We start from the raw sequence: 27,019 nt of genomic DNA, 5'->3' as shown, positions 1-27,019 counted from the left end.
TTCCTGAGCTGTGTAGTGGTTCTTCCACCTTGATTTGTGACCAGTAAATGTACAGTTGGTAAGGAGTCTGTGCCCTGTATTTTGAAGACAAAGTTGTCTTTCATGTATGTATTGGATTGGCCTAAAAAGTTCGTTCGGGTTTAAACCCCGAACTAACTTTTTGGCCAACCCAATATGGAAAACCCGAACCAACTTTTTGGCCAGCCCAATGTTAGGAAGAGAAATTTGGGAAAAGAATAGCATTGGATTCCATTATACCATTATCTTGCCTTGTGACTGCTCAGTTCTAAATTCTTTAAAGCTCAGGTTTTCCTTGTGATCAAAATATGGAGTTAAAAATGCCTATTAATAATACCCCTGACCCCCACCAATCTGGAAAATAACTGAATTTATCTAAGAAAGCTGTCATGTCAAGACTCATTATTAGAATGAAATGTGTGTTTAAAGAGAATAATTCTTTGCATATGTAGGGTTGGAAAATTTGATACGTATGTTTACTTGCACATCATTATAGTTAAAGTCTGATGGAAAGGTTTAGAGATTGTGCAATTAGGGAATGTTTTCTGTGCACAAATTCCCTAGCTGTGTACTATATACATTCACTAATAATTAGTCTCAAGGATGCTTGGATTCAAATCTGCTAAGGAAACTAACTTTCCCAAATATTTTGTTTCCCAGATCTTTGCTGAAATGATCAACATCAGACGTCAGCTCCACCAGCTTTCTTCCCTAAAGTGGCCTTGTTTGTCCTTTGATCTTTTCCATGTCCAGCCTCCTAAAACTTCATCTCTGTTGTAAATCTTATCCTTTATAGACCAATGAGGGACCTCAATTTCAAGTAATTTTTGGATGTGGGCGAATCACATATAAGACATGAGGGCTCCTGTTCCCCTAGCCTCACTTCACTCTTGGTACTTTACTTGCTTCATCCTTTTTAGACTTCAAACATGGTTAATGCTCTCAAATCCTTTCCTCTTTCGATTCTTGTTCCTATTTTTAATACTTCATAACGGAATGCCTTAACCCTGGGCAACTTAGCATACATCTTAACTGCTTAAATTGAAATGACACTTTTTAGTGTTACCAGTGACCTCTATGGGGAAATGAGAGCTCACATTTGTTGAGTACCTTCTCTGGATCAAGCAGAAGGTGCCTGTGCTAGGCACTTTGATATGCAGTATCTCATTTAGTTCTCACAACAGTCCCATGGGTAGTGATGTTTCCTTCTTAAGGATGAGAAAAGTTTAAGTATCTTGTCTCATAGCCAGTAAGTGGCAAAGTCACAGGATTAGATATACCTCATTCCAAAATCCATGTTCTTTCTTCTGTAACAGATTGATTTATCCCCTCTTTCTTGAAATACCACTCTGAGCTATTTGTGACATGCTTTTCTGATTCCCTGATCTCTTGGATTGCCACTGCTTTAATCACTAACTCATAAACAGCTAGCTTGCTCTAGTCTCTTTCTTCCTCATCTAAACCTCTCAAAAGACTGGCATACAGTTTCTTTCTTGCTACCCGTTTATTCCTTAACTCCTAATGGATGGCTTAGCCCCCATTGCTCCATTATAACTGCACTCGCTGAGGCCACCAGTAATTTCCTAATTACCAACTCCAGTGGATAAATTTTAGTCCTTGTATTAGTTGGTTTGTGCTGCTGTAACAGAAAACTCATAAACTGGGTGACTTATAAACAACCAGCATTTATTTCTCGCAGTACCACGTTTTTGTGCTTCCGTGGCCTAACAATAACAATATGTAGCCTTTTACAGCTTACTAAGCCCTTTCATAGTTGTTATCTGATTTTTATCCTCACACATCTCTATGGAGTAAGTAGTTGCATTTTTGTCATTTTACGTAAGAGAAAACTAGCTCAGAATCTAAAAATGACTTGCAGGGAGGTAACAGCTGTCTAGTACCACACTGAATCCACATCCTGTGCTTTTTTCAGAGATGTTCTGCCTCCCTGAAAACAGAAGTTTTTTTTTTTTAAGCTAATGATCAAATTGGAGCCCGTTTTCTTCTCAGCATTTGAATGCCAGCTTGGCAGCATGTTAACGAGTTGGTTAGATCGGGCAGTGAATGGATTCGCACAAGAAAGACCCTATGATTCATGCTATGGACTGAATTGTGCACCCCACCAAATTTATATGTTGAAGCCCTAACCCCCAGTGGTTAGGTTTGGATGAGGTCATGAGGATGGGCCCTTGTGGTGGGCTTAGTGTCATTATAAGAAGAGGAAGGGACACAGAGCTGTCTCTCTGCCGTTGGAGGACACAGCAAGATGGTAGCCATCTGCAAGCCAGGAAGGGAGCCCTCACCAGACCCTGACCAGGTTGGTACCCTGGTCTCAGACTTCCAGCCTCCAGAACTGTGAGAAATAAATTTCTGTTGTTTAAGCCACCCAGTCTATGGTATTTTATTATGGCAGCTTGAGCTAAGATAGCTCATAAAATTATTTTCTTGTGATAACTCCCAAGCGCAGTATATTCAAGTATTAGATGCTTGATCTATGTCTTATAAACAGGATACTTGTTCCCTTTGACAGGTGACAGATACATGACACATTGTTCCTTCTGCATTTCATACATTGCCTCTTAGCAGTATGTAAATGAAGCCATATCAGTGTCATACCAACTCAGTAGCATGTCACATTGAAACAAGTTCCCTACTCACATGAATTGTCCTGCCTTGTCTAACTAAGGAAAACCAAGAGCCTTCTGCTCTGGCCTCTGTTAAAAAAAAAAAAAAGAAAAGTTGTTGAAACAGAGTGCTTGAACAGGAATGTTATATGGACTGACATAGAGTTGATGGTTCATAAATCATTTCACTAACACTAAAGTTACTACTCAAACTATTTCCTTGCATTCTGTACATACACATTCTAATTTTAGCATCCTTTAAAAATATTGTGGCTACTCCTTCCTAGATAGTGGTCAGCTTTTAAACCGTTCTTTTCTTTGTTTTAAGATTTACCCAGGTGGGTTTTTTCAGTTTACCTGTTTCTATTTTGGAAAATCAGTCCTTTGAAAACAGGTTTTGGCTTTTTTTTTTAACCTGTTTATTCCCATTCGTACATAGATACATTTATTGCACGTGCGCATAGTCACAGCCGTTTCTAAGGCAACCAGTTGTGTTTTGAGATGGTGCTACTAATGTGAGAAATTGTTACCTTGGAAATGGACTGTACAGCCTCAAGTACTTGGGGATATTTATTTTGGTTTGTTTTTTGACATATGTCAGTGTGAAGGTGTTTCATATTGAATGACTCAAGTCATATGCAAATACAAAGTGTCTTGGAACCTTATTGTTTTATCCTAAAAGTTAGTGCAGATCTTGCATTTAAAGATATCACAGCATCTCTGTTTGTTTTCAAATTAAAACCAAGATTCTCCCCCAAAATAAAACCTGCAATAAATTGTCACTTCAGGAGGATATGCCTTGTTTATCCTATGGCTTCACGAACCCCCAGCATACTGCCAAGTGCTGCTTGTGTATAGCCCAGTGGGAGGAATACAGTGTTAGTCTTTCAAACAAAAGTACCTAGGGATTTCCCACAACTCATTTAGGAAGGATGGGGCAGTAGATGCTACTAGAAAAATCATAGTAACAGTTAGGTGTAGAATAAGGAGCAGGATTAAGAAGGGAACATTTTGAAAAGAAAGGAGTTAGGATTGAGAGTTTATATTGTAAAAGAAGGTTACAGATTACAAAAGTAGGTTTGAGATTAGAATTACCTCAGATTGAAACCTAGCTCTGCTATTTGCTGGCCTGTAACCTTGAGCTACTTCCTTAACCTTGCTGAGCCTGTTACCTCATATTAAAAAGGTATTTGGAGCAGGGTGGTAACAATGGTACCAAATTCATGGGACATCTATGAGGATGAAGTGATGATGTACATAAAGACACGTAAGGTGCATCATAATTGCCCCGTAAATCAGAGCTAAAAGGAGACAAGTCAAAGATTCTACTTTTTGATTTATGTGAATTTTTAATCTATATGCCTGAAAAAAGAGCCTCAAAACAACTCTTCTCCCAAGAACCCGCTCGGTCCACCCATGTCTCCTCCTTGATTAGAGAATATCAAGTACACTTGTCTCCTTTTATATCTAATTCCTCCTCTTGAATCTGTCCCTCACATCACATCCCCATTATTGCTTCCTGTCATTTCCAGTTTCTGTGTCCCCATTTCTGCTAAGAAAAGCAGAAGTGAGGGTTTGGGGATTTCTAAAAACTGTTCCTAAGTCCTCACTGTTATGTTATTACATTAAACTGTAGTTACGTGAATATAGTACTTGCCAGATCTTTTCTCTGGGAAACGCAAAGGAATTTCCCCATTCGAGTCTTACGTTTTAACTTTTTAGAGGACAGGAATTATAGTATTGTGCATACACAATAGGAGAGTTATTCAGTTATGAGAGTTCATTACTCTTAAATTGCGTGGGTTTTTTTTTTTTCCACTCTGCATTTTTGCCTGTGGGGAAACTTAGGCTCTTAACTTGCCTAAAGGGTGTAAGGTACATTGCTGAGCCTGAATTGTTAGGTTTAAACATATGAGGTTGCTATTTTTGTACTTCAAAAATGGTAGAATATTGGCAGCTTTGTGTGGATCATAAAACAAAGTCTGTGTGTGTGTGTGTGTGTGTGTGTGTGTGTGTGTGTGTGTAAAACATATCATGTGTAAAGAAGACTTTAAATGTAAGTGTATAATGTAAAGACTAATAATAAAACGAACACCCCTATACCCACCACTTGGGTTAGGAAGCTCCCTAAGTACACTGACTATCCTTTTCTTTCTTCTCCTAACCTCTTCTTTCTCCTGCCCCACCCCCAACCCTAGCCAGGTAACACCACCCTGACAATGGTGTAAATAATATTCTTGTTTGTCGTTGTTAGGTTTGAAAACCTGTGTAGCAAAACTCAACCCCAGCTGTGTGAGGAAAAGGCAGTATTGTCACTATTAGATGACAGCCCCCTGGAGATACATTCTTTCAGAATTTTACAGACAGTCTATCATGTTTCCAGAGTTACCCTTGAAGTCCGAAGACGTTCTGAATCCTGATCTTTTCTGTGTGATCTGCTTTTTTCTTCCCCCTCTGGAAGCTTTTAGAATCATCCCGTTGTCTCTGGTGTAATAAAATTTTATAGTAGAACAACTCGGTATTGTCTGTTTGCCATCCATAAAGTTGGATATGCAATGGACTATTTCATTCTAGAAACTACTGTCTTTCTGTTTGGGGAAATGTTCTTTGGTTATTTCATTGATGACTCCCTTCTGTTTTCCCTGTTCTCTCTCCCTCTGTGTTACTCAGATGTCAGACCTCCAAGACTAGTCCTCTAAATTTCTTATTTTTTATCTCTTTGCTCCTTTCCCGGCAGACTTCCTCAGTGTTCTCTTCCTATTATTTGTTATTATAATTATTATTATTCATGGTGGCAGTCATGTTTTAACTCCCAAGGGCTTCTCTTTATTTTCTTCCTCTTAAAAAAGTCTGTTTCTCACTCTAGAGTAATGGAAATAAAACCAAAAATAAACAAATGGGACCTAATGAAAATTAAAAGCTTTTGCACAGCAAAGGAAAACATAAACAAGATGAAAAGACAACCCTCAGCACTGGAGAAAATTTTGGAAATGAAGCAACTGACAAAGGATTAAACGCCAAAATATACAAGCAGCTCATGCAGCTCAATATCAAAAAAACAAACAACCCAATCCAAAAGTGGGCGGAAGACCTAAATAGACATTTGTCCAAAGAAGATATACACATTGCCAACAAACACATGAAAGAATGCTCAACATCATTAATCATTAGAGAAATGCAAATCAAAACTACAATGAGATATCATCTCACACCAGTCAGAATGGCCATCATCAAAAAATCTACAAACAATAAATGCTGGAGAGGGTGTGGAGAAAAGGGGACCCTCTTGCACTGTTGGTGAGAATGTAAATTGATACAACCACTATGGAGAACAATATGGCAGTTCCTAAAAAAACTAAAAATAGAACTACTGTACGACCCAGAAATCCCATCACAGGGCATATACCCTGAGAAAACCATAATTCAAAAAGAGTCATGTACCACAATGTTCACTGCAGTACTATGTTAAAAAAAAAAAAGTCTGTTTCTGAATACACTATTTTATCTCATAGGATTTTTAAAAAATATCTTTATTGGAGCATAATTGCTTTACAATGGTGTGTTAGTTTCTGCTTTATAACAAAGTGAATCAGCTCTACATATACATGTAGCCCCATATCTCCTCCCTCTGCGTCTCCCTCCCACCCTCCCTATTCCACCCCTCTAGGTGGTCACAAAGCACTGAGCTGATCTCCCTGTGCTATGTGGCCTGTCACTGTGTCTTTAATCCATTTTGAGTTTATTTTTGTGTATGGTGTTAGGGAGTGTTCTAATTTCATTCTTTTATATGTAGCTGTCCAGTTTTCCCAGCACCACTTATTGAAGAGGCTGTCTTTTCTCCATTGTACATTCTTGCCTCCTTTATCATAGATAAGGTGACCATATGTGCATGGGTTTATCTCTGGGCTTTCCATCCTGTTCCATTGATCTATATTTTTTTGTGTGTGTCAGTACCATACTGTCTTGTTTAGTGTAGCTTTGTAGTATAGTCTGAAGTCAGGGAGCCTGATTCCTCCAGCTCCATTTCTTTCTCAAGATTGCTTTGTCTATTTGGTGTCTTTTGTGTTTCCATAAAATTGTGAAATTTTTTGTTCTATTTCTGTGAAAAATACCATTGGTAGTTTGATAGGGATTGTACTGAATCTGTAGATTGCTTTAGGTAGTATAGTCATTTTCACAATGTTGATTCTTCCAATCCAAGAACATGGTATATCTCTCCATTTGTTTGTATCGGCCTTAATTTCTTTCATTGGTGTCTTATAGTTTTCTGTATACAGGTCTTTTGTCTCCTTAGGTAGGTTTATTCCTAGATATTTTATTCTTTTTGTTGCAATGGTACATGGGAGTGTTTGCTTAATTTCTCTTTCAGATTTTTCATCATTAGTGTATAGGAATGCAAGCAATTTCCGTGCATTAATTTTGTAACCTGCTACTTTACCAAATTCATTGATTAGCTCTAGTAGTTTTCTGGTAGCATCTTTAGGATTCTCAATGTATAGTGTCATGTCATCTGCAAACAGTGACAGCTTTACTTCTTCTTTTCCGACTTGGATTCCTCTTATTTCTTTTTCTTCTCTGATTGCTGTGGCTAGGACTTCCAAAACGATGTTGAATAATAGTGATGAGAGTAGACAACCTTGTCTTGTTTCTGATCTTAGAGGAAATGGTTTCAGTTTTTCACCATTGAGAATGATGTTGGCTGTGGGTTTGTCATATATGGCCTTTATTTGAGGTAAGTTCCCTCTATGCCTACTTTCTGGAGGGTTTTTATCATAAATGGGTGTTGAGTTTTGTGGTAAGCTTCTTCTGCATCTATTGAGATGATCATATGGTTTTTATCCTTCAGTTTGTTAACATGGTTTATCACACTGATTGATTTACTTATATTGAAGAATCCTTGTATTCCTGGGATAAACCCCACTTGATCATGGTGTATGATCCTTTTAATGTGCTGTTGGATTCTGTTTGCTAATATTTTGTTGAGGATTTTTGCATCTGTGTTCATCAGTGATATTGGCCTGTAGTTTTCTTTCTTTGTGACACCTTTGTCTGGTATTGGTATCAGGGTGATAGTGGCCTCATAGAATGAGTTTGGGTGTGTTCCTCCCTCTGCTGTATTTTGGAAGAGTTTGAGAAGGATAGGCGTTAGCTCTTCTCTAAATGTTTGATAGAATTTGCCTGTGAAGCCACCCCATCCTAGGCTTTTGGTTTTGTAACATTTTTAATCACAGTCTCAATTTCAGTGCTTGTTATTTTCTGTTTCTTCCAGGTTCAGTCTCAGAAGGTTGTGCTTTCCTAAGAATTTGTCCATTTCTTCCAGGTTTTCCAGTTTATTGGCATGTAGTTGCTTGTAGTAATCTCTCATGATCCTTTGTATTTCTGCAGTGTCAGTTGTTATTCTCCTTTTTCATTTCTAATTCTATTAATTTGAGTCTTCTCCCTTTTTTTCTTGAAGAGTCTGGCTAATGGTTTATCAATTTTTTTTATCTTCTCAAAGAACCAGCTTTTAGTTTTATTGATCTTTGCTATTGTTTCCTTCATTTCTTTTTCATTTGTTTCTGATCTCTTTATGATATCTTTCCTTCTGCTGACTTTGTCGTTCTTCTTTCTTTAATTGCTTTAGGTGTAAGGTTAGGTTGTTTATTTAAGATGGTTCTTGTTTCTTGAGGTAAGATTTTATTGCTATAAACTTCCCTCTTAGAACTGCTTTTGCTGCTTTTGCTTAATCCCAGTTTTTGGATCGTCGTTTTTCTGTCTTCTCATTTTGCTTATCTTACTGTGCTTGGGGTCTCCTTTTTGCAGTCTGCAGGTTTGTAATTTCCGTTGTTTTTGGTGTCTGCTCCCAGTGGCTAAGGTTGATTCAGTGGGTTGTGTAGGCTTCCCGGTGGAGGGGACTAGTGCCTGTGTTCTCGTGGATGAGGCTGGATCTTGTCTTTGTGTTGGGCAGGACCGCATCCGGTGGTGTGTTTTGGGGTGTCTGTGACCTTATTATGATTTTAGGCAGCTTCTCTGCTAATGCGTGCAGTTGTGTTCCTGTCCTGCTAGTTGTTTGGCATAGAGTGTTCAGCTCTGGAGGTTGCTCATCATTTAGTGGAGCTGGGTCTTAGTGTTGAGATGGAGATCTCTGGGAGGGCTTTTGCTGTTTGATATTATGTGGATCCAGGAGGTCTCTGGTGGACCAATGTCCTGCACTTGGCTCTCCCTTCTCAGAGGCACAGGCCTGACACATAGCCAGAGCACCAAGACCCTTTTGGGAGGTCAGAGGTCTTCTGCCAGTGTTCAGTAGGTGTTCTGTAGGAGTTGTTCCACATGTAGATGTATTTCTGATGCATTTGTGGGGAGGAAGGCGATTTTCACGTCTTAATCCTCCGCCACCTTGAAAGTCTCCCTTACAGAATTTTCATGAGAGGTTTTTTTGGGGATTTTGCCTTCTCCTTTTGTAGTCTTCGCTTTTTCAGGTTTTTGTTTTCTTTAGTTGTTTTAGAGTCTAACATTTTCCAGGCTCTCCACAGCTGTCTGATAATTCTTTGCTGTCTGCTTATGGTTAATGATGATCTAAAGAGCTGATTGGAAGCTCTGACTGTGTAGGTGGGGCTTGTTGCAGTTGACTTCACCAGCTGGGTGAACTGGGTGGGTCATTTGTTGGGGAATTCCCAATAATCAGAATCTTTAGGTTTTTTTTCCTTTTTCACTGGTCATATTCCCCAGAGGAGAGTTTTCAGTCCTCTGACTGCAGGGTAAAGGCCTTCCTGCCAGCGTTCTGAGGGCCAATCAGGGGGGGAAAATCTGAGTTTCTCTGCATTTTGCTTTCAATATGCATGCATTCACTTAATCTCTACTTTCAGTATGGTGATCACACTGTCACATGTGCTTGGTATGCCAGGCTAGATTTCCTCTGACTTACCACATCCTTGTAATGAATCTTCAGACTTCCCTCCCCCACCCCAGCAGGGGCAATATGGATGGGGGCAGGGGCACACAAATCTAGGAATCGAAATTTTCTTCAGCAGCTTTTACCTGATTCTCCTTAGTTAACCACACACCCCCATTTAGCCTCCCCCCTTTGCTTCTAGTTCTGGAGTCTTGAGAGGTTGGGTTGGATCTTAGCTGACCCATCTTCAAATTTGACTCCGTTGGATCTGCAGGGTCGGTTACCACTTGTCTGTCTGCTTTCCAGCTTCCAGATTTTACTGATGTTGTCTCCCCTCTTATTCTCCATGTTTCTGTGGGTTTGTCATTTTAGAAAGACTCTGTATTATAGTTTTATTGGGAGTTTCAAGTGGGATTAAGTTTAGATGCACATGTTCTTTTTGCCTTCTAAACCTGAACGTTTATGTTCTACTCAACATGTTGAGAGATAAACACAAAAATCACCCAAGTCTATGATAATACCAAAAGAATCTTTCTTTTCTTTCTCTTTTTAAATTTTATTCTCTTTCCTTTCCTTTTCTTTTGTGTTGTTCTTTTTTCGGCAGGGGTGGGGGGTGTTTGGGGGGATCAGTAGGGCTTGGGAGGTCTAAATTTACTAATCCAGACTGTACTGTCTAATAATAGCTAATATTTATTGAATATTTTTCCATGTGCTTTGTATCTACATGCATCGAAATTAATCTCCATAATAAGCCAGTTTGTCTCTCCATTTTACCAATGTTGAAACAGAGGCTCAAGAGGAAATGTAACAGAGGTCCACACAGCTCTGACCTCGTAGAACCAAAATTTGAACCCAGGCAGCTGGACGCTAAGGATTGTGCTCTTAATTACTATTACTATTTTATTACTTAATCACTATGCTATTAAATAGTAGATATAAATTGGAAAAGTCTCTTTTATGTCTCTATTAGTTTCGTTTACTGTGTAAACCCTTCTACTGTACAGACAGACAGCTTGGAACATTAACTGGAGATGTCCAAGGTATCTTTTATATACCTAGGTATATTTTATGTTTTGAACTGACAGGGCTGTTCCAGAAATAAAAGCAAATTGCTATAGTGTACAATTGTGTATGGCTCTGTACCAAGACAAAAGCTGTGTGAAGCAGTGCAGGCATGGAGAAGCTACACAAAATTTCAGTCCTCCAGAGCCCTACTTATCATATTCTTTCTCTTTTAGTCATTAAATGGTGGCTTATGAGCCTGAAAATGTTTACATACTTTCCCAGTGTGAACAAATTATTCCCTGTACATGGACGGGATCTAGAACCCTAAGCGAAGTTTTTAATTAACATTTTTTTTTGCGGTACACGGACCTCTCACTGTTGTGGCCTCTCCCATTGCGGAGCACAGGCTCCGGACGCGCAGGCTCAGCGGCCATGACTCACGGGCCCAGCCGCTCCGCGGCATGTGGGATCTTCCTGGAACGGGGCATGAACCCGTGTCCCCTGCATCGGCAGGCGGACTCTCAACCACTGCGCCACCAGGGAAGCCCTAATTAACTTTTAAAAGTGGAAATTAATATGCATCAGAATAAGTTAATTTAATCTTCCTGAAATTAGTTTTCAGTCTTCAAAATACTATCCTTTCCTGCCTCACAGTGATCAAGGAAACACAGATATTTTACAGAAAAACTAAAAAGACCAAAGAATGCATGTAAATGTTTGGAGAAAAGTCACACTATGAGTCAGGAGCCAAATCTGCTGTCTTCTAGACAGCTCTGACTCTCAGCTGGATGGGGAAATCCATCCAGCTTAATGTTCTGAACATTTAGAAAATGTTTAATCATTTTCTAAAAGGCTGGATAACTGTGTGGATGCTAATGGCATAGACTGGAGAAGACATGGCAGGCAGGAAACACATCCCACACTTGACAGGATGTTCCCAAGTCAGGAAGGGCATTTCTCTTCCTTAGTAGAATTGTTTCATTGATTAAAGACAACATGAGATCATTGAAATCTCCCTAAAATATCAATGACTAACGAAAGCAGGATATAGGACACGGTGAGTCTCATATAAACCAGTGGGATCATTTATGACATCATAATAAAGTAGTAGTATTTTGTGTATATACTTTCTTCCAAGAGATTCAAAGAGCTTTATAGACTCAGTCAGTCATCAGAGTTTTAAATCTGTGCTTAAAGCACATGGTCCCAGAGGTGGGAGCAGGACTCCAGCTCAGTGTCAGCCTCTTCTTTCTGGAACTATGCCACCAGGCTTATGAAATTTCCACTCCTTGAATACCACCCAGTGAAAGCTTCCCCCTCTCTCCTCACCCCAGCTTCTGCTGCTTCTCTAAAACACTTCCTTTTCTCACCTTATTCCAATACTCCTATCTTCATTAAATGCTCATCTGGATCTTACATGGTATACAGCGCTTGAACAGTTCAGCATGGAAATATCATTGACCTTTAAGTAAAGAGTGATATTTCTTCCTTCCACTGTCTCTGGCAAGCAGCAGTAACTCTCAAACGTAGAACTGAGACTGAGACTACCAGTGAGTAGCTGGCAGATGAAAACATGGTGAGAGCCTTGAGCCACAACCTTGGTGAGTTTCCTGCACTCTCCTCCTTGGTGGCATTTCCAGAGGTACACAGAAAAATGGTGAATTCAGCATTCACTCAAGGACTATTTCTAAGACAGGGATTCTCTTTCTAAAACATAGTTCAAGAGAAAAGTGAAAGGAACAAAGACAAAGAAGAGAATGAAACTGGATATTAGCTTACCTGCAGCCTGTAGGAACATAGAAACAAGTAGAAAACTCCATTGTTCTAGTATAAGTTATGACTTCCCTTGTTTCTTCTGCTGTTAACTTTGTGGAATGCACAGTGCATCAGTTAAAAACACTGTGTTTGTGGTCTTCTGAGTTTGACAACACTGCCTCCATAGAGTTCATCAATCATTGTGCCCTGAAGTGGTTTCATTTTGTCTTAGTTTGTAGGAAACAATTGTCAAAATTAATTAATGCATGAAAGAAAATGATCCAAAGAGTCTTTATTTTCTTTTCCTACTTTCTCTTGTCTGCCTTTGACTTAACACCATCATATCCTGAAAGACACCCAGACTCCAATGGGAAACCCCCCCGGACCATCCATCCTAGTTCATGCCCCATGTTGCCATGAGGTTGTCTTTAGTGAAGCAATAGCATAAAAAGTGGACATGTGTTTCCTGGCTTTAGGGTTCCAAATGACCAGTGTGTAACTGGTGTGTAATCGGTATCTTTTCATGTTGGAACAATATGCAGGCTATTTGTGGTTGTTTTAAGAATTTCTCTTTGATTTTTTATGGAATTTAAAGTTTTTCTACTTATAAATAACTCAAAGTAGTCACTTTAATGTCAACATTCTGTTTAAAATTAATCTGCTTTCCTTCCCCAGCTCAGGTTGCTGAACTACAGGTGTGTGTGTGTGTGTGTGTGTGTGTGTGTAAAGAGGGGGCAGCTCAAAGATGAAATCACCTCATGTCCTCCTTGGTGTGAGCACTTGCATGGCTTTATCTGAGAAAAGTGAGGCCTCCAAAAGCTTAGACCCATTGAGTGCATGAGGCCTTGCTCCTCAAACATGCTACCTGGTTGCAATTTGCACCTATAACAGCTTCTAACTGTTTCCAGGGAGAATAATTTCTACTTTAATCAAGCTCCCCTTCTATAGCAGATCCTTTAAAGAAAACTGTCCAGGGCTGAGTGCAAGAATCTTCAAACTTTCCTTGGTTCCTGAGAGCAATTGACACTCATTCATTTCGCACATCGAATAGCAGCATCAGAAGCTGCCAGGGAATGACACTGGGTGCAGTGTCCACGAAGTGCTGGGCTCTAACAGCAGAAGAGAATTGGGGGGCTGCTCCTAAGGCTAAGATAAGTAGAGCTTCTCACAGTTCCCTCACTGATTCATTAAAGGAGGGCAGGGAGGTTGGACAGAAGGTGGAGAGAGAGGTAGTTGAGGAAGGAAACAGACTTCAGCATTAAAATGCAGCCCCCTGGGACCACCTTATCAAATAGACCCCTAGGTGTTTCCTGAAGTCATTAAAAGGAAGAGACATTGTCAGAGAGAGCCTGCCCTGAAAGCCAGGTGGTTTGGAGATCATTTCTCCAAAAATCTTTTCATTTTACAAATTGCGAGTGATGACATTTTACATGTTTGTTGATGATGACTTGATAAATGACAACGCTGTTAAGGAGGGTCGGGGGCACCTTATTCACATTTTAGAATTAAAGAGATCTGAACAAATAAATGAGATAGGAATTTGGAATTCCTGACTCAGGCCAGAACCCCAAACCACAGATCTTATACTATATAAATATCAATTTGGACTGGTATCTTTAATAGTAAATAGATAGAGTGATATTAGATGACTGATGTTTCCATTATGGTTCCACCTGGAAATGCCTTTTGACCAAATGTTTACGTGGAGCAAGGGGCAGCCGATCAATTGTTATCCTGATCATTATCCCGCACTGCAGCCAGGATGCAGAGGGCTGTAAATCTCCCCATTGTCCCCGCTGCTGCCACCTCCAGCCTCACCTGGGCTTTTGCGCTTTTACATCCGCAGTCCGCTTGGCTCCCACTCCCAGTCTCGCGCCAGCTGCATCTCATCTGCGCCACAGGCAGCCCTCAAGCCTCCTCTACCACCCCCTCCAGCCTCCCTGGGCCACTGACTCACGTGTGGCACACAGAAAATGGAAGCTATCAGGAGGAATGACCTCACGTGTTGACGTAGTCACCGCACACAGGTGCACCAACCACGCAATCAAACCAACGAGCCTGTGCTCAAACTCACCTCGGTGCAAGAGGTATTCTCATTGCGTGTTCTCTAGATCTCCCCCTTTCTCAGAACCTTGTTCTCGCAATTATCCCTTCTATGCCTGTATCTTCAGCCTCTACCTTGCTATTGACTTTTTCTGACCAGAAGAGAAACATTCTCAAGTCTCTTCCATCTTAAAAAAACAAAAACAAAACCTCTTCCTTACTCAGTGAAGCTTCTGGAAGGTTGGAGGTTCTAAAGAGGCCACACCACTCAGTATCTGAAATGAAAAGCATAATTGATTGTGATTTTTGGTAAGCAAAAAAGAGCCGTGCTTGTAAGACAGTCTCTCTGGACAAAGCAGACTGCAGCTTTATATAGAGAGTTTAGGAAACCAAGTGAATTCGCCATCCTGCCCCCCATGGCATCATCAAAGTGCCGCCTCTGGGGTGCAGGCCATGTTTTGGTGTTTCTGTAGCGCTGATGCCTCATCTCTCCTTCCTTCTTGAAACGCTCCTTATAGTCTTTCTGAGAGACTGGTCACTGTCTCCTGGTTTTCTTCTATCTCTCTGGCCATTCCTCAGCTTCCATTAATGGCTTTTCTTATAACTCTGTCATTTAAGTAATAGTATTACTCAGTTTTCATCCTCTGCTCCTTTCCTTCTGAGTCTGTTAGACCTCTTCCATTTGCTGATGGCTCCTGCCCATATGTGTTTCCTGATGACTCCAAATCTTCATTTTATCTCAAAGCCCTCTCCTAAATGAGTCACCTGACTGGCTGCCCATTGGGCATCTCCCGCCTGGGGATATCACGAGCTCTGCCTCTCATAGACCCTGTCTTGCTGCCATCATCCATCCAGTTGTCCAACTCTTCCTTGGTTTATTCCTCTCCCTGTTTCCTACATTCAGTCAATGACTAAGTCTGATCAGTTCTGCTTTACTCACAGAGGGCTCCCTTCTCTCCATCCTTACTGCCAGCACCTCATTTCTCATTATCTGTTACCTGAATTACTGCAGAAGCCCCCTTACTTGATCTCCCTATTCTAGTCCAGCCTTCTTGCAATCCACAATTTTGACCTCTAAATGGGTAGTCATGTCACGCTCCTGTTTAAATCCTTTGTTTTTCTCCACTGCTTTCAGGTGGTAAAAGATTCCTTATCATGGTTTACACGGACCCCTGTGATCTGACCCCTACAGTCATTTCCAGCCTTATATCTCACACTCCCTGTGTCAACCTCCCACACCTCGGCGGTTCCCTGAATTCAGCACGCTAATAAAGAGCCCCCACCTTCAACATGCTGCTTCTTGTCCTTGGAAACTCCCATTCCTTGCCTGGATTAATTCATCTGAAAACACAGCTCAGCCGTTGCTTTCTTTGTGGCGACTTCCCTGACCACTGTCCCTACCCCTGGTCTGATTTAAGTGCCCATTCTTTGTCCTCCTCCTTAGCACTTTTTACATCACATTATAGTCATTTGACTGCAACCTCCTGGAGGCTAAGGATAAATGTGTCTTTATATCGGTATCTGCATCCCCAGTACCCTCTGCCTAGTGACTGACAGAGAAGTTGTTCATTTTTGATGAATGAACTGACCTTTTCACTTTATCAGGGCCACAATTTTAAATGTACACATGCACACTCATACATACCAAAAAAACCCTTGAATCTGATCAAGTCTCTAGGTCTAACTACCAATTTATAGGAAACATAGAAAGACTAGAGAATATGTTACATGATACCACAGGGATGCTGTTAGCAAAATCTAAATGTGGGAACTTCCATCAGACTAGCATTTCTTTAACTGCAGTCAAGCAATCGCAATGTATGGAGTTCTTTTAGATGCCGATTTTTTAAAAATATGTAACCTAGAGAAATAGAAATACTGATTGTATGTTTGATATTAAGGAATTATTGTTAATTTTTTTAGATGTGATAATGGTATTATGCTTATTTTTTTAAGAGTCCTTATACTTAGAAATACATTCTGACATATTCACAGTTGAAATGATAATGATGTCTAGGATTTGTTTCAGAATAATCCGAGGCAGAAGTAGGTGCGGATATAGATGAAATTGGATTGGCCATGACCTGATAATTATTGAAGCTGGGTGATGGGCACATCATCCTATTCTGCTTATTTTTGTTTGTATTTAAAATTTTCTGTAGTAAGACTTTTTATTGTGGTAAAATATACACAACGTACGATGTATCATTTTAACCATTTTCAAGTGTATGATTCAGTGGCACTAAGTACTTTACGTTGTTGTGCAACAATCCCCGTCATCCATCTCCAGAACTTCTTCATCTTCCCAGACTGAAACTCTGTACTCATTAAACAATAACTCCTTATTTCCCCTTCTCTGGCCCCTGGCAACCACCATTCTATTTTCTGTCTCTGTGAATTTGACTACTCTAGGTAACTCGTATAAATGAAATCATACAATATTCATCCTTTTGTGTCTGACTTATCGTCTTCAGGGTTCATCCAAGACCAAACCGGGCCTTCATAGGAAGGATAAAGGAGTATGTGACAAATATCCATGTGTACAGAATGGTCGGTATCCTGGAAAAGGCCATCCTCCCCTTGAGACTCTGAACAGGGATTAGGTTTAAATGAGAGAGATGTGGAAGAGTTTCCTTGAGCTTAGGGCAGTCCTGATGACAGAAGCCAAGATCCACTCTGGGGGACTTCCATGGTGGTGCAGTGGATAAGACTCCATGCTCCCTGGGGCTTCCCTGGTAGCGCAGTGGTTGAGAGTCCGCCTGCCGATGCAGGGGACACGGGTTCATGCCCCGGTCCGGGAATATCCCACATGCCACGGAGCGGCTGGGCCCGTGAGCCATGCCCGCTGAGCCTGTGCATCTGGAGCCTGTGCTCCGCAACGGGAGAGGCCACAGCAGTGAGAGGCCTGCATACCGCAAAAAAAAAAAAGACTCCATGCTCCCAATGCAGGGGCCCCGGGTTTGATCCCTGATCAAGGAACTAGATCCCACATGCATGCCACAACTAAGAGTTTGCATGCCACAACTAAGGAGCCCGTGTGCCGCAACTAAGGAACTGGCGAGCCACAACTAAGGAGCCTGCCTGCTGCAACTAAGACCCGGTGCAAGCAAATAAATAAATAAATACTAAAGGGAAAAAAAAAAGATCCACTCTGGGATGTTCTCAACCTGGAGAACCCAGAGATGGTGAGGACAATTCTGGACTTGCCTAAGGAGTCTGGAATCTGAGCCACACAGTAGAGCAAAATGCACAGTACAGCTGATTCTAGAGAATATTTAAAATTCCAAATTGATTCCAGAACTCTGGGTACTCAGTATCTCAAGGTTAAGCTGGAATCAGATCTCACTCACCTCCCCTCCCACATTGCTCCTTAAGATGTCTAAAGGATGATTCTCCAAAAACCAGAAGAGTAAAAACAAGTTGCAGCTTAATATTTGGTGCAAACATTTTCTGGTTTGGCTTCTATTCTAATTTGTTTTGTCTCTGGTAGGAATACATAAGAGGGTTGTTTTTTTTTTTAATTCACAAGTGACATTACTCATAAGTGACTTACTTTTGGCGTAAAACTTCTGAAAGGTAGTTCCTGAGCTTAGGGTAAAAATACAATTGGCAGAGCTACATGTGGTAGAAATAAGTGCATAGGGATGCTCAGGAAATAGAAAAGCTGCCTGAGAGGTGGGAGAGGCCAATGAGAGCAAGAACTTTCCTGAGTAATCCTAAATAGCAAGTGTAACTTCCTCTCCCTATTCTTAACTTTTTACCTCCCCCTCTGCAGTCTCTGACATTTCCTGAGTTGTGTGGACTGTAGATCTTCAAAACTCTAAAGTCTTTGGGATTTGATGTCTACAGACATTAGAAGTTCTATGCCAGTTCTTCCAGCAAGATAACTATAATCAATATGCCTCGTATATAGGAATATTCATTACAGGGTAAGTTCAGGAAGGAGAGTTTTGGAAACAACCCAAATATCCATCGACATGAATAGATAAACAAAATGTTGTATATACACACAATGGAATACTATTCAGGCTTAAAAAGGAATAGAATTCTGGTATGTGCTCTGTCTTTTAATTGATGTATTAAAACCCTTTGTATTTTATGTTATTATTGATACGTTAGGGCTTACGCCTGCCATTTTATTTTTTGTTTTCTATCATCTCTGTTTTCTGTTTCTGTTTTATTTTTCCTGCCTTCCTGTGGGCTACTTTAACTTTTTTTAGAATTCCATTTTTATGTGTCTATAGTGGGTATTTTGTTTTGTTTTTTAATCATGTTTTTGAGTATACTCTTTGTATAGCCTTTTTTTTTTTTTTGCGTTACGCGGGCCTCTCACTGTTGTGGCCTCTCCCGTTGCGCAGTGGAGCACAGGCTCCAGACGCACAGGCTCAGTGGCCATGGCTCACGGGCCCAGCTGCTGCGCGGCATGTGGGATCTTCCCAGACTGGGGCGCGAACCCGTGTCCCCTGCATCGGCAGGTGGACTCTCAACCACTGCGCCACCAGGGAAGCCCCTGTATAGCATTTTTAATGGTTGCTCTAGGTATTACATGTGTATACACACACACACACACACATATAACATTACAGTCTCCTGGTGTTATCACTCCAGCAGGTTTTCTGTGTTGCTAGACTGCATCTTTTCTGGTCCTTTGGCTAGTGAGAACTGGCCTTTGTTGGTCTTTTTTTTTGTTTGCATCCATTGGCATTTCCAGGTTGCTGGCTTCTTGATCTCCAAGTATAGGATATATGAGGCAAAAAGGAAATCCAAGCAACACCAACATGTCATTCCTCATGTCCCAAGGTCCCTAGCCAGTCTACCTTTTTGTCTCTACTTTTCAAAGTCTTACGTTTGTTTTATATATAACATCTGGGGTTTTAGTTGTACATGGTGGAAGAAATAGGGAAAAGTACATCCACTCCATCTTCCCAGAAGTGGAAATTTCTCCCCATTTTATTTTTGATCTAACATAGAATTAAGGTGAATTTACTTTTTCTTTTCTATTCTGAGTATACCTATGACTCTGACCCAGCCCACTGGACCCAGCCTTGGAATTTACCCCAGAGGAAGTAGGCTCATAGCTAGATTGTCCACAGAATTTCAGGCAAGTGCCTCTATTCCGTACACTCATCTTTCTTTCCTGTGTCTTTATTCTCCCTTGTTTGCATCGTTCTCAGAGAGCTGCTACTAGTAGAGACCTCTCAGCCACAAGATGGTGCCTCAGAGTAGTTCAGGGTAAGCCTTTTCTGCTGGTCCTTGGGCCCCTACCTTTAACTTAATATTAGTAAACTCAAGGCTATTTATCTAAACCAAGGTATAGATGTGAAGACCCAATTGTGTTTTTCTTTAAGCCATGTCTTCTCAAATGCATGGAATCAGTATCAAAAATTGGTTTTGTTTGATTTTTTTTTTGTATCTCTACAATAACTTTGTGGGAATTCATATAGGAATTTTTAGAAAGCAATCGTCATTCCTCTTAATGAATCCAGTTGTTATTTTGTATCTGGGCTCGTTGAAAATAATCTGTAATCTCAGCATAGCTTTAATAAAGGAATGTTATAAATGCACTTTGAAGGAGATGCACTCTCAATGTCTTTTGGGGTGTTTGAATCCATGAACCAAACTTTTTTAGTGAAGATGTTTACTTTTAATTACTAACCCAACTTTTAAAATAGTGGCTTATAAGATTATGTAAAAATGCATAGAATAAATAGACTGGCAAAAACATGTTAGCAGTCTTTGGGTAGTGAGGTATGAGTGATTTCTTCTTTCGCCTTCTTGTCTATATTTTTCAAGTTTTCAATAATGAGCTACTTTTATGATAGATTAAAAATAGAGGTAGGCATATTCTTCAGCTAATCAGAAAATGTTTATTAACCATCCAGTATATGTAGAGCCAGCATATACATCTTCCCAGGCTTGATAGTTGGGTAAGAAAATTATTAGGCACTCCCTCACTAAAGGCAGGGGCCATGTCTTTCAAAATTTTGTAAGCTGTGATACCTACCATGTGCCTCGTACATAGAGAGGGCTGGGAAATAACTGTTGAATGAACACAGAAGCCATTATTCATAGCTTTGAAGGGAAGAATTTTATTTTACTGGTCATAAAGCTTTGGGTCAGAGTCCTCACACTGGTCTTGATACACTTCTCTGCTTGAGTATCAGCTCACATTCAGTGGCCAACTTGTGTCTATTCTGTCCTTTAATTCTAGAACTAAGAATTCGTGATAATAAAACTCACTACTGTTTCCTAAAATAATAAGATTAGTAATGGAGTTGGATGGGCCAAAAAAATACATAAATCCAAAGCATTAAACAGTAATTTAAAAATTCAGCCCTTGTTAATTCATTATTAGACTAACAGGAGTCTGCATGTGTATTAGACATAACAGGTTCTCAAGCAATATTTGACAACTGACCAAATAAATAAATGAAATTTTATTGATCAGAGAATTTTAAATAATATCCTGAAAGTCTACATGGGAAGAAATTTATGAGTAAGGGGAAGCTAGACTAAAGAAAATGCCTTTTCTAACCAAGACCCAAGAAAATTAAGGATTTCTTCAGTGACTTTCAACTTGTGATTTTCGTAGGCCCAGCAGTTGTTGTTTTTTTTAATAAAAAAAATTTTTTTAATTTTATTTACTTTTGGCTGCGTTGTGTCTTCATTGATGCACGTGGGCTTTCTCTAGTTGCGGCGAGTAGGGGCTACTCTTGGTTGTGGTGTGCAGGCTTCTCATTGCGGTGGCTTCTCTTGTTGCGGAGCATGGGCTCTAGGGTACACGGGCTTCAGTAGTTGTGGGGCGTGGGCTCAGTAGTTGTGGCACATGGGCTTCGTTGCTCCGCAGCATGTGGGATCTTCCCAGACCAGGGATCGAACCAGTGTCCCCTGCACTGGCAGGCAGATTCTTATCCACTGCACCACCAGGGAAGTCCCAGCCCAACAGTTTTTATAAATTACAGAACTTTTATACTTCTGATACACTATTATATAACTTAAGTTATAGTTTTTTATTAGCTTTTACATATTATACTTAGTAATACCCATTAATAGCTTAGTTTAATAGGTTGTACATAAAAGTAATCTATGGACTTTTCCTTATGAAATAATGAATGTAAGCAAGCTCACCAAAGTACTAGATTTACTAAAAATCCCAGTGTAAACTTTTTTTTTTTTTTTGAGGTACGCGGGCCTCTCACTGCTGTGGCCTCTCCCGTTGCGGAGCACAGGCTCCGGACGCGCAGGCTCAGCGGCCATGGCTCACGGGCCCAGCCGCTCCGCGGCATGTGGGATCCTCCCGGACCGGTGCACGAACCCGTGTCCCCTGCATCGGCAGGCGGACTCTCAACCACTGCGCCACCAGGGAAGCCCCCAGTGTAAACTTTTGAGAGGAGTTCATGTGCGCACAAGACGTGGAAAGTGGAGAGAATGGGGAGTAGATTCACTGAGTGGAAAATAAGCTAGAGAATGGAAATTGACAGACCTTTGGGAGGAAAAAGGGATTTCAGTGAAAGGTAGCAGTCTCAGCAGAGTCATGACGTGGAAAAGTTGACTGAAAAGTCAGAATTCTGGCCATTTACAAACTTAAAAAAAAAAAAAAAGTAGAGCCCTTTACTCAAATGAAAGCCTATGCAGAATACCAATATATAAATACTGTATACAAAAGCTGAGCTGTTTGTGTTTAAACAAGGTTGGGAGTGTGTAGGAACCAAACCCCATCCTTCTTAGTCCCCCTACCTCTATCCCCATGCACTCTAGGGAACACGGTCTATGCTTAGAAACCTCCCCAGGTATCCAGTGTAGCCTGGCCGGTGGGCAGGTGTTAGACATTAAGTTGTGACAAGGGAGCATTTTCCTCATGCTTATTTGCAAAGATGGACTGTTATTTTAAGGAATGTTTTCTCACCTCTTACCGGAAAAGACTATTTGACCATTGAGATTACCATCTGCAAGAATCAATCCCCTTACTTGAGATTCTTCCCTTGACCCTCTTGGGGACTGGCTTTGTGTTTTTTAGCTCTTAGATGTGGTCTCTCAACTAGCCAAGCAGAATCTTCAAGTGCTGGTCCTGGGCCGGAAGCATATGTTAAAGCAGAATTCCCGGTGGAGGAAGGATGATATGGAAAAGGTGCAAAAGCAAGCCAGCTTTTTTTTTGCTGACAACATGTAGGTATTGAAGTTATTAAGTGAGTTACACTAGGCTCCAGTCATCTGCTTGTTACCTATTTTTTGCCATTTTTAAAAGTGCATGTGTGTGTACGTATGTATGTATGTATATATATTCAGCCTCATTCCAAAAAAAAAATTTAAGACAGCTTACAAAAATATAGTTTTTACAGCAGGATAAACTTAAATAGATGAGGAAATCAGGTTAAAGGAGAAATGAGTTAAAGCCCAAAATGAGATTAGTACACAGAATGCATGCCATAAATTCCTAAATAGATCATTTAACAAATACGAGCACCTTCTGTGTTCTTGGAGAAACAGCAGTGAACAAGACCAAGTCCCTGCCCTCTTGTGACTTAACAGTAAACAAATAAACAGGTAATGTAATTCCAGGCAGTGATCAAAGCTGTGAAGACCATGAAGCAGAGTAAGGAGCTGGAAGGGGACTAGATCGGGGATAGGTCAGAGGGGAGTGGAAAAAGCCTTTGGGAGGGGACAGATCTGAAGGGAACGAGTGAGTCATTTGAGAACGGGGGAAGGGTGGTGGGAAGAAGCTACCAGGCAGAGGGAACAGCAAGTGTTGAAAAGGGCCTGAGGCAGGAATGAGGAAGGCTGGCAGGCCAGTGTGGATGGGCTGGGGGCAGCAAGAGGGAAGGTTGTCAGTTCTGAGGTCCGAGAAAAGGCAGGGACCACATTGCAGAGTTCCTCGTGGACTCTGGATTTTATTCTCAATGTAAAGGGAATGTTGCTATGAGCTACAGCTTCCCAGGAAGCCAAAGGAACATGGAAAACATGGTCAGCGACAAAATATACAGTGTCCACAGAGTATGAAAAAGCAGCTGATCGGAAGGAGCACAGATCCACAACAGCACGTATTAACTTTCAGCATGCGTTTAGGTTTTCACACTGTTCATGCCGACAAAGGTTTACTTCCGACTTTGCACGGATAATGAGCGCACCTCAGCCCCAAGTCTAGGTTTCATTAGATTGAATGTTATAACTTCAAGGTTTGTCAGTATTCCCCAAATCATTTCTTCTTAAAAAGGTCAAATGGGGGAATTCCCTGGCAGTCCGTTGGGTAGGACTCGGCACTCACTGCCGTGGCCCAGGTTCAATCCCTGGTCGGGGAACTAAGAATCCTGCAGGCTGCACAGCGCGTTCCCCTCCTCCCCCGAAAACAAAGGTCAAATGGCACTCAGTGCACAAAGCTGGAAGCTAACCCCTCCTTCAGATCCCAAACCAAATCCCATTTTTCTTTAGCTAAGCCCTTTTATTTATTCATGGGAGGGGGTTGCTTCCATCTCTCCAGGACTATAAGACAATAATAATGCTCTTCATGCAGTCACCTTAGGCAATACTGGGTAAACCTTAAGAGCGCAGGCTTGGGAATGAATCCACCCAGGTTTAGATCATGGCCCTGCCGCTTCCTGTCTGGGAAGGCGTTTCCCTTCTCTGTGTTTTCTTTTCTTCATATGCAACCCTCATGAGGATTAAATGAGAAGATAACTTGCAAATCATACAGCACCAAGTACGTGGCAGGCGTATATGTTTGTTGCTGTCACCATCATCATTATTCTTCTTAGGTGGAAGAACTGGATAAATGCAGTGTTACAACCAAGAAGCCTGTTGGAAATTGGTCTCATGTTTGCTTTGGAGCCTGTATTTATTGCATACACTGAAGTTCCCAACCCAGTTGTAAAGATTGATTCAGGGACATTCTATGGCTTTGGATTTGAGTATTTACATTTGTAACATTAACTCTGTTTTCCATTAATGTGCCGAAGAAGCCTGTTCAACCACGCGGTAGAGAGCGCAGTATAGTGAATCCCCACGTGGCTGTCACCCCGCTCCAACAGTCAACATCATTTGTTAACCTTGCTCCATACAACCTCCACATGTTTTCTCTTTTCTTTCCTCTCTCTTTTTCCTGGAGATTTTTCAGACAGATCCCAGTTGTTTTATCATTTCACTTGAAATACGTCAGTGTAAGGTAAACTTTAAAGGGTCCACTTCGGGTCATTTGGATCAAGGCATAGGGCTTATCACATGTTGCTGTCCAAATCTCCTGAGCCAAGGTAGCCACCACTGTTTTTACAGCACATGTATTCAAGTGGTCAGCGCTGATGTTGAGGGCCCATTGGCGGCTTTGTGCTCCTGGCTCTTCTCAAGTTGGAGATGCCTTTGGGTGCTGATCAGGATGACTACCCAGAAGCTGCTTGGGGATAACCAGTTTCCGCTTTGAGGTCAGCCCCTTACTTTTGCAAGAAATTGTCATCCTGCCCTGTTAGTATTATGAATTTGAGTGAGGAAAGGAGACGGGGAAAGGTGTGCTCTGTGGTAGATGACGCCAATAGGAAACACACCCTGGGAACACAGAGACCCAGCTTTTGAGTATGAAGAGAGAATTACTGTTAGAGTTCTCCATTCTAGTGGAAGAGCCCAGTTGAGCTGCCAAGAATCCCTAGCATTAGCATTCCTTTCCCCGTAGCCTTCCATCTGTGTTCTAGATAGTGTTGTCTACCAGCTAGGACTTGCAGGCGGCTCTTACGTATCACTGAGATCATGTCAGTTAAGAAAGCAGAACACTTCTGAGGAAAGCGAGTAAGAAGAAAACAGCATGGTGAAGAATGCTATTCTTTGCCTCTTTGGGCGTGTGCTTGATTGTGTTCTTTCTTATGCCTGACTCAGCTCAGAGGACGATCCATTCCTTCTATATGCCACACTGCACTCGGGGAACCACTGCAAGTTTATCACAAAAGATCTGATGCGGGACCACAAGGCCTGTCTGCCTGATGCCAAGACCCAACGCCTGTTCTTTAAGTGGCAGCAGGGACATCAGCTGGCAATTGTTAGTAAGCATCCGGGATCAAAAGTAACTTTTCAGGTGTGTTACCTGTTCTCTACATAATGTCAGCAGAGCCAAGTAGATAGTAAGCATGCGGCATAGTCAAAGAATGTTGCAACTAGTTCTCAATGTTTTATTTTACTTTTAAAGATTGATTGATTGATGTATTTGGCTGCACTGGGTCTTAGTTGTGGCATGCATGCAGGATCTAGTTCCCTGACCAGGGATCGAACCCAGGCCCCATGCATTGGGAGCACAGAGTCTTAACCACTGGACCACCCGGGAAGTCCCTCAATGTTTTATATTTCTCAGCTTTAGTTTGGTATTTGGAATTACCCAGATCCTAGAAACACAGAGTCTGCCAGAGCAAAGTTTTCATAGGCCAACCCCACGTTAATTGATATATTGAAAACACCTGAAATGTCATCCGTTGTGACATCAGTTATGTCATCAATTACAAATCCTCATATGTGTTTTTTATTCTCCTGTTTATTTGCAATAGCTCAAAATTCCTTATTTCTTATGGTTCATCATAACTTCTATTTCTGCTAAGTAACTCCTTTTTCCTGTTTAATCCACTGCTGTGGCACAGTCTCAGTTGAGTTCTTTTTTGATTCTAGTTTAAATACCTGTAAGTACAAGGATTCCTCCTGTGTGAAAGCAAAGGGAGAAAATCTAAAGGCGAATTACGACAGAAAAATACACTAGCCAATGATAAATATGGTCCAGTGGTCAAAAAATATATGAAACAACATTTATAGGAAATATGGTATCAAATTACCACAGAGATACAGTCAGTCACTAACAGTTCTGTTAGTTTCAAGCTTTCATCTTCACAGAGTTAGCTGCTCTTTCAAAATCCCTTGTTAAGTAAGACAGAGAATACATCTCTGAAGCAAACTGAGAAGCTGTCAGAAGAGAAAGGGAAATGGCTAGGTATTCCTTTAGTGTTGTTCTCAATGTGTGGTTCCCTTTTAAATTCAACAGCATATTCTCATCTATGACACCGTGGTGCAAACAACGGGAGACTCGTGGCACATACCTTATGATGACGACGTGGTGGAAAGATATTCCTACGAAGTGCCAACCAAATGGCTTTGCCTTCACCGGAAGACATAAAGACTCTTACCCCCATGCTAAACTTGTGTTTGGGTGTCCTCTCGGTTGGCATCAGAGCTCTTAAGTTGATGGTTGATGCTTGTTTAGAGCATTGCTTCTGTCCTGTCTGATCTAGTTTGTCCTGTTTGGTCCAGTTGGTTTGCATATCAATAAATTGATTTTTTAATTAAATAAGATATAATATCTTTTCATAACCAGTTGCATTTTTTCCCCTAACATTTGTTAGGATTTGAGGCTTATCCAAAGTTGGGGAACTTGGTGCAGAGTGATACCTACCTTTCTCCTATTGAGCCAGCTATTCCACTTACTTGGGCAACAGGGTCTTCTGGTATCCATTTTGCTACCCTTCCAGGTCCACCAATAGCAGAACCAATCCATCTGGCCCCGGGTTCTGGGTTGTCTGTAAACCCTTTCTCCATTTCTGATATCATCTCATCCTCTATATGTTATCTCCTTCCCACACTGAATCACTTGTGGTCCGCTCTGATGAGCTGGCCCAGATGTCAGAGGTGTATTAGCAACTTCTACTTATCACCCAATGATTTGGGTTGGAGGAAAGGGGGCAGTTCCTTC

At 41.1% G+C, this 27,019-nt stretch overlaps 1 protein-coding gene across 7 annotated transcripts in view; it reads left to right on the top strand.

Moving 5' to 3' along the window:
- Positions 1 to 26,614, top strand: part of PRORP (protein only RNase P catalytic subunit) — a 118,140-nt gene extending 91,526 nt beyond the window's left edge. For all 7 annotated transcript variants that reach the window (XM_024762052.1, XM_024762049.1, XM_024762053.1 and 4 more), the window contains 3 exons: positions 22,334 to 22,482; positions 25,171 to 25,366; positions 26,315 to 26,614. In XM_024762052.1, the coding sequence (XP_024617820.1) occupies positions 22,334 to 22,482; positions 25,171 to 25,366; positions 26,315 to 26,446 (477 nt within the window). In that variant the 3' untranslated portion in view covers positions 26,447 to 26,614. The remainder of the gene's footprint in view (positions 1 to 22,333; positions 22,483 to 25,170; positions 25,367 to 26,314) is intronic.
- Positions 26,615 to 27,019: the final 405 nt, after the last annotated feature.

The sequence above is a fragment of the Neophocaena asiaeorientalis genome, unplaced genomic scaffold (genome assembly GCF_003031525.2).
Source record: "Neophocaena asiaeorientalis asiaeorientalis breed wild unplaced genomic scaffold, Neophocaena_asiaeorientalis_V1.1 scaffold190, whole genome shotgun sequence".
Lineage (NCBI taxonomy): Eukaryota > Metazoa > Chordata > Mammalia > Artiodactyla > Phocoenidae > Neophocaena > Neophocaena asiaeorientalis.
This window is presented reverse-complemented; position numbering and strand designations above follow the sequence as displayed.